General features: G+C 34.8%; 1 protein-coding gene across 2 annotated transcripts; it reads left to right on the top strand.

The window, feature by feature from the left end:
- The first annotated feature begins 1,126 nt into the window (after positions 1-1,126).
- Positions 1,127-7,146, top strand: LOC147382802 (putative pectate lyase 8). Of its 2 annotated transcripts, none has more exons than XM_086427517.1 (7): positions 1,127-1,341; positions 1,859-1,915; positions 3,643-3,714; positions 5,384-6,026; positions 6,329-6,432; positions 6,552-6,690; positions 6,881-7,146. In XM_086427517.1, exons 1-7 carry the CDS (start codon positions 1,241-1,243, stop codon positions 7,100-7,102), a joined length of 1,338 nt encoding a protein of 445 aa, XP_086283643.1. In that variant the 5' UTR covers positions 1,127-1,240; the 3' UTR covers positions 7,103-7,146. The 2 variants fall into 2 exon arrangements, with proteins under 2 accessions (XP_086283643.1, XP_086283642.1); XM_086427516.1 differs by having other exon boundaries at positions 1,859-1,939.
- The last annotated feature ends 1,291 nt before the right edge of the window (positions 7,147-8,437 follow it).

Genomic DNA, 8,437 nt, shown 5'->3' with positions numbered 1-8,437 from the left:
TTTTACTTATCGAGAAGAAGTAAAAGTTGGGGTATCAATAGAAATTATATTTTTTTTTAAGATTTAGGATTTTATATGGCCTAGTCTAATAGTAAATAATTGCTGAATTGTTTCAATGTGTTATAAGACTTTGTAATGTTAAAGTACTAACTTGAGATTTTTATAATATTTGAATGGTGTGTTCTAATATTTAATTAGGGTGTGATAAATAATTTAAGAAATTGGGGTGTAATAAATAAAAGTTGAGATGCCAATAGCATCTCTCTATATATTTTGTTAGGTGAATCCGATTTTTCATTTTAATATATACATGTGGTATCAAGGGTGGATTTAGGGGGGGAGGGGCCCTCACAAGAATTTTCAAAGTTTATGAATTAGTGAACTATTACGACAGACTTTAGCGACAGATAAATAAATCTGTCACTAGTGCCCCCACAAATTTTTTTTTTTTTTTTTCCATTCTTAGTTGTCCCCACGAAAAAATTTCTACTCTTTGTTGCCCCCACATGGGCAAAATCCTGGTTCCGCCCCTGTGTGGTACACGGTTCACTTTTTACGCATCTACGAACTTGTAAGTTTGTCACTTTTAATATCCACGAATTCATACATTTATGAGTTTTAAACTACGAGTTCATAGATGCGTGAAAGTGATCAGTGTACCACGTGCATGTATTTGTAAATAAAATGAACAATGTATCAAAATCGTAATTAGAACAAAATTCGTGCATGTTTTCGTAAATATCTCAATTTTGTTTTATATATATAAAAGTTATTTAGATTTTATATTATAATTCTGTGTTGATCACTTGAACCAATCAGGACCCGATCTGGTAGCAACTGGATCGGATTAGGATATTAATACCCAGATCCGATCCTTATTGGATTGATCACAAATTGACCCAATCCGGATCCATCTAGTGACTGAAACTCTGACGTGAGTGACCGACACCGTTCGCCCATGTCAAAGAAGCGTCGGTAGGCACACGTGTGGTGAAAAAAAATAGTCCGTTAGTGACAGTTAAAAGTGGATTTAATGGTGATACTTAACCTAACCATGGTGTGAAGTTTAGTTAACGGAGTTAGGCAGTTGGGCTAATTTTTCTATAAAATGGCCGTCTCAATGAAGTTTTTCTTTAACTCCATTAGTTCCTCTGTTTATTTCTCTCATAATCTTTTTCGTTGATTTCAGAGAGAGAAAGAAACAGAGATTTAGAGAGAGAGAGAGAGAGCTGAAACAACAATGGCGGTTTCTCTGAGGTGGTTTTCTCTGTGTTTGACGCTTCAATTGTTCATTGTTTCAGTAATGGCGAGTGTAGAGAGAGAGGAGATCTTGGATTCAAGGTATAATTTGCCTCTGTTTATCTGCATTTTCTTTTTAATTAATTCTCCGAAATTTGTTGAGTCGAATTTTTACTGAGGAACAGAGGAAGTTCTTTGAAGAGTTTTCTGGTTGATTTAGGGTTCAATCTCTTATAGAAACAGAGAAATATCAAACAAATCGATCATAGAGAAGTTGCATTTGTGTTTTCTTACTCAATTTGGAGATTTTTTTTACATTAAACGGACGATTTCTTTCTGTTTCACCTGCATTCGATGTTTTGTTCTTCGTAATGAGAACTAATTACAGTATAAATAGAGAATTTTTTTTCTAGGTTTCGTAGCTTGATTTGCGCCAGAAATGCGGATTTGACTCAAGTTCTCTGTTTATTCTTCATTTCTTCGAATTTTTTTTCCATTTTTGTAATAAAATTAGTAAATTAGCTGGATTTGACTCAATTTCTCAATTTCTTTGATATATTTTTTTCATTTTTGTAATAAAATTAGCTTCTAAATTGTTGTTGTGTGTTGTTCTTTTTAGAATTGGAGCAAAAGAGCAGTTTCAGAGCTCAAAGAAGAACTCATCAATGGCAGAGAGGTCTGTAACTATCTTAGTACTTCGGTAACTTTTCAATTATTCCAGATCAGCAGATCTGGACCGTCTGTCTTTCTTCTATAGAAATTTGTGATATTTTCCATGAATTTATTAACAACAATCTTAACCGTTAAATTAGATCTAGAAATCTGGATCGTTTAATTCGTTATGTTTAGCTTTCTAGATCCGGCCTTTCGTTTCAATTCTCGAGGAAAAAGCTACTTTAAGATTATTATCAGGGTAGTTTAAACTTTAAAGACATCAACTAATTTCTTGACTGAAATCTCCTTACATCTTTTACCATATTTCCAAAATCATCCTGAACCTGTCTGTTTCAATGTCGAGCAATCGTTACTTTATGGATGGATATACTGAGGGTAGATTAGTCATTGTTGGAGAATTTAAGAAATTTTTTTCGCAAGAGATTCCGTCAACGAGTCGCCTCGTCCCTTTCGAGTTTCGACCTTTAAATTTATAATTCTACTTTTTACGGTTTTTTAGTGGAAGGTGACTGCCTCGAGCAGTGAACTTTGTTCGTTTGGTGTCTCAGAACATCACTTTTCCAGAGAGATGATGTACGGTAATTCTGTTTTTATTAATTAATTTTCTATTTTCTAATTATCCGTAAAATCAGACCCGAAAATTATTATTTTATCGAAACCTCTTAGAAAACTAATTTTTTTAGAGATTGTATTACCACACCAACTTTTACTTAAAACACCTCAAAATGTGTAGATATATTATTTGTTGGTGTATTATGAAGGGTTTTGTAACATGTGCCATAAGGGCACACGTTAAGGTGTGCTGAACACACCCTGGAAATTGGTATTCGTACCAAAACTGTACTAAAAAATGCTCATAAAAAATTATTTTTTTTACCAAATCTTGTGGGATGCTTATTCCCAAAGTATATTTATTGCCTTTTAAGGGCAGACATTAACAAACCCAAACTTTTTTTTTACTAAGACCACCCCAATTCATATGGACCACCCCAATTCATATGATGCCAATAAAGAATTCTTCACATGTATCTAATGTGCTCCAAGCAAATGTTGTCATGACAAACTATCTAAATCTTTAGATTTTTATGGTCCAAAGAATTTGATAATTTCTATATAATCCTTCAATTTTTAAAGAAAAATACTGGAATGACATAAAGAGAGATACAAAGGTGATAAAAAGGATGTGGAGGCACACACATAACTGTAGATGTTTTTTACTTATATCTTGCAAAAAAGCACCTATAGTAATGTGCACAACACCATGAACTTTTATCACCCTTCCGTCTCCCTTTGTGTCACCCCCAGCAAGACTCGTTTTTAAAACATTAAATCTGATGGCATGTGCTCTTTACAGTATACCAAGTGACATAACACATGATAAAGTTAAGTAACAATCTAAGAAAATGTGGGAGATCATTGGATTAACAGATTCAAACGGTTCAGATTGTTTGCATCTCTTTCAATGTCTTGTCAAAAAGCAGAGAAAGTCCACACAAGCAACTAATGAGATTTGTATCTTTCCTATTTTGTGTCGAGTTGTGTTAAAATTCTGCCGAATCTCTTCACATGGGGATGTATTAGTCGGTGAGACATTGGCCTTCACGTTAGATGCCATTCTAAACTCCTGACTAAATAGATTTTTTTGATGGGTAAGGTGTAGATGAGATTCATATATTGTTTTAATTTAAATTAACCATTTTTATTCTATTCTAATATATGTGGTTTCAGGTTGAAGGAATCTGAAGCCGGGAACAATCATGCGGTGGACAATCCAGATGAGATCGCCTCAATGGTTGAGATGTGAGCCCTTTTTTTCTTTTTTTAATCTTAATTTCTACCAGTCTTTTTCAATTCTTCTCTTCTTGTCTCTTCTGCCATTGCTTCATTAAAACTCTTATCCTAGTGTACTTTAACTTGTAGTTCACTTCTTCCCCTTAGAAATACTGTTGCATTAATCACTGAAAAGCGAACAGAAAAGCTCACATGATCCGTACGTTCTGAGAACGACAAGTGCACATGTCAATTAATGAAAAATGAAAATGGGAACAAACCCACCACATGGCCTGCCCTTGCCTGACTCTTTACTTACTCGAACCTCTCTCAATAAATGATGTTGGATCTTGGAAAGTGATAATTCAAAGAATGTTTTTTATATATATTTTTTTTCAACATCTATAAGAGATGAATAATTTTTAGATAGTTTTCAATATTCTATCATCCCTTATCAGAGTTCACACTTTATCCAATTTGTTGGTGTTGGGTTGACAACAAGAATATTTTAAAAATATTTTTTAATGCTTTAAAATAAATAAACATGTTTATTTTTGTTGTCCACAAAAATATTATGTACTGTGGAATAATTGGATCGAGCTTCTAATTCAACTCGTTTAGATTTTTGAGCTGACTCAGCTGAGTTGATAAGTTGACTCAGCAGATTGGTTCTATAGAGTTTTGGGGTCAAGTCACTGTAAAATGTGATCAAGTTGAGTCACCTTGGCCAAGTTTTTGAATCTATGGATTCAAGCTTGTTATTTTTCATTCTATTTACTTTTCATTAGAATTTTCAATCCTAAAATTATAAACCATGCTTCAAAAATCATGATTTTGATATTTGTCAGAGGCAAGATGAATCATGCTAGTCATCTTGATTTCAAAGGCAATTGAGCAAGATAGTCAATGTGAATCATTCATCCCATTTACTCATCCAAGATCTAAGATGAGTTACTAAATATTTTCAAAATCATAAATCCGGTCGAATCAATTGTGTTTACAGTATTTTTTATTAAAAGAATTAAAATTTTAATGATTTAAATGTACATTATATATTTGGTAGTAAAATTTTGTGATAAAGCACCTACGGATCTACAAGTTTGAATGTCAATTGGTCCCTCTCTCTCTCAATCACCCACAATTTATTAGCCTCTGTTTGACAGTCCCTTCCCCACATGGTGTGTCGTTAGATTTTCCCAGGCATTATTTAATTACAACTCCCCTGTTTTTGTTTCCAGCAACAAAATCATTTTTGTTTTCGAAGTGTATTTTCCACTCACTTTAAAAATAAAAAATAAAAACTTTGCCAATTAGTGGGACGATTTCAAATTTCATGAGACCAACATACCCATTGGAAAATCTTTCATTCTTCTTTAGAATTATTTAGCATATAATTTCTATCTTTTCATCTTAACCTGAAAGAATGTTTTTTTATCAAGAAAAATATTGAATTTGCATATGAAGTAAAAGGGGTTAAAAAATGTACTTTACCTATTATTTTATATCTTAAAATTCAATTTCCATTGCCAAGGTTGGAGGCCAGTACTTCTTCCATCATCATTTAGTGAAACCTTATCCTAAAGATTTAGGGTCGGCTAAATGACTAAAAAACTTTATTTTTTATATCATCATCATCACCAAATCTTTACTCCAACTATCAAGGGTGGGTTAATACTCATAATAAGTTGTGATCAAGCAGGACCATACGCAACAGCACCGAAAGAAGGAACTTGGGCTTTCTATCATGTGGTACTGGCAACCCAATTGATGATTGTTGGCGCTGTGACCCCAATTGGCAAGCCAATCGCAAACGCCTCGCTGACTGTGGTATTGGCTTTGGACGCAATGCCATTGGTGGCCGTGACGGTCGTTTCTATGTCGTAACTGACCCTAGCGACGATGATGCTGTAACCCCCCGCCCTGGCACATTGCGCCACGCTGTCATCCAAGACGAACCCCTGTGGATAGTGTTCAAGAGGGACATGGTAATCACTCTTAAACAAGAGCTCATCATGAACAGCTTCAAGACCATCGATGCCCGTGGTGTCAATGTTCACATTGCCAATAGGGCGTGCATTACCATCCAATTCGTCACTAATGTTATCATTCACGGCCTTCATATCCATGACTGTAAGCCCACTGGCAATGCCATGGTACGCAGCTCTCCGTCTCATTACGGGTGGAGAACAATGGCTGATGGTGACGCCATCTCTATCTTTGGTTCCAGCCACATCTGGATCGATCACAATTCCCTCTCCAACTGTGCTGATGGTCTTGTTGATGCTGTTATGGGTTCAACTGCCATCACCATCTCCAACAACTACTTCACCCATCATAATGAGGTATACATCTACATTTCTTGCCACCATAGTAACAAAGTTCAGATTCAGCAATTATTATACAAATTATGCCAAAAACCCATAATCTTAATGTTGAGGTTGAAGGGTAAAAATTTTATCAAGACAACCAGTTTTTTTCAGAGGAAAAAAAAAATGAAAGAATGTTTAATTAAATTTTGGAAGAAGAATGAAGGTTTCTGGTACCTTATTAGGTGGAATTGGACCAATTTTTTAGAAAAAATTTGGAGAATTTTGTGAAACAAAAGCTTAATTGTCCTAAATATTGAACTGGTAATGCAATACAGGTGATGTTGTTGGGACATAGTGACTCTTATGTAAGAGACAAGCTGATGCAAGTGACCATTGCTTATAACCATTTTGGAGAAGGTCTAATTCAGAGGATGCCAAGGTAAAATACCACATTCATTGACTGACTTTTATAAGAAAAATCAAGTCCTCTTAATAAAATATTAAATATCCACCTATCTTCTTTAATGAATGATTTCTGAAATCAACAAAATTTTGCAGGTGTAGACATGGGTATTTCCATGTAGTAAACAATGACTACACTCACTGGGAAATGTATGCCATTGGTGGAAGTGCAGAACCCACCATCAACAGCCAAGGCAACAGATACCTTGCCCCTCTCAACGCCTTTGCCAAGGAAGTATGTATCAATAACTCATAATGATCTTTATTTTTCGCTCAATTTTATTAACGTGTTACTTCTTGATCTCGCTCTACGTTTGTATCTATAAAAGTATACTATTTATCTTATAAAACATCTGTACCTTTTTAGTCTAATCGGGATGATGCATCACATCTCCATCTGATAATGTGATGATGTGTGTGGACAGGTGACAAAGAGAGTAGAAACAGATCAGGGTACATGGAAGAACTGGAATTGGAGGTCAGAGGGGGACCTATTGTTGAATGGAGCATACTTCATCCCATCAGGAGCAGGAGCCTCTGCCAGCTATTCAAGAGCCTCAAGTCTTGGAGCCAAATCATCTTCCATGGTTGGCTCTATAACTTCTAGTGCTGGTGCTCTCACCTGTCGCAGGAACTCCCAGTGCTAGCTAGTTATCATTCTCCTTCCAGAAAAAAAAAAAAAAAAAAACAATATTTGATCAAAAAACCCCAAAATCCATATTTCTTTCTCCTCTTTGTTCCCAAATATATATATTTGACAAGTGTACATTTTTCACACATGTCGTTATGTTGAGTCATTCGCACCCCCCATATATAGCTCCATTGTTACTCAAATTATTCCTTGTCTATCTTCCTCTCTATATCTTTATACTCAATCTTATCCTTCTTCAATGGCCAAAGGGAAAAAGAAGAAAGAGAACTTAAGAGTCTTCTCCATTCTACCTATGTTTCAAAGTCATTGTCTATTTAATTCTCTTACTCTCTCGGGATATGTATGTTTTTTAGATTTTTTTTCTTTAAAGTCAATACATGTATGCAAAGTGTGAAAATGCATTATAGTATTTGCAAACTTTTGTTCTCTTGTATGTGTGTATCAGAGAGAGAGAGAGAGAGAGAGAGAGAGAGAGAGAGAGAGAGAGTAGTCTATTTAACCAAAAATCTCTCAAAAGTAAGAAATGATACATATGTTAAAATAGGCACACAACAATAACAATCAAAATCAAGACAAAAAATCAAAGATAAACACGGCAGGAAACAAGATTTACATTGTTGGATAAGATTGCTTATGTCCATGGTCGAAGATGAGTTCTTTTCAATACTTTGAAAGTCGGGATTACAATATGTCGTTCTCACTTCCTCTTAGTAAAATTGAAATTCTCCCCTAGAAAATCCTAAATGGAATCACTCTTGATGTATAATCCATTCTATCAATCTATATAATAAAACACAACGGTTCTCTATACAATGTTTATCACTCATGGGTTGAGATTTGATCTCCCTACGAATCTTGAGGATAATTTTTGTCATTTCTCTTATTCCTTTTTCGAGGATAACCTTTCAACTTTATTACCTTTCCTCGTCTATCCTTTTGAATAAGAATTATATCAAGTAAGGTGTCCTGTTCCTATAGAATAGGAATGGTGTTTATATTGTAGGTATTGGTAGGAGTTCAAACTACACTAGACTCTTAACCAAGCCATTTTCTATAGAGTCATGTTGGAGTGACTTCAGGCTCGAAACTCATATTGCACTTTTGACGTGAAAGTGGATAGGAATCGTAGATGCTTTTTCACTCGTATCTCGATAGAAAGCATCTATGGTTTTTGTCCACTTTCACATCAAGAAGTGCAATATGAGGGTTCCAACAGGAGGCCACTTCAACATTATTCTTTTCTATATTGCATGCAGTTTGATGTGTTTATAGGAAAGAAACATTGCTCTAGATTGCGATTCTTTCAATAATACACTCCCACTACCCTTCT

This window comes from Akebia trifoliata, chromosome 16, assembly GCF_017979445.1.
Source record: "Akebia trifoliata isolate Shusen 1 chromosome 16, ASM1797944v1, whole genome shotgun sequence".
NCBI classification, from domain to species: Eukaryota; Viridiplantae; Streptophyta; class Magnoliopsida; order Ranunculales; family Lardizabalaceae; genus Akebia; species Akebia trifoliata.
Note: the sequence above shows the minus strand (reverse complement) of the source record. Positions and strands in the feature narration are given on the sequence as shown.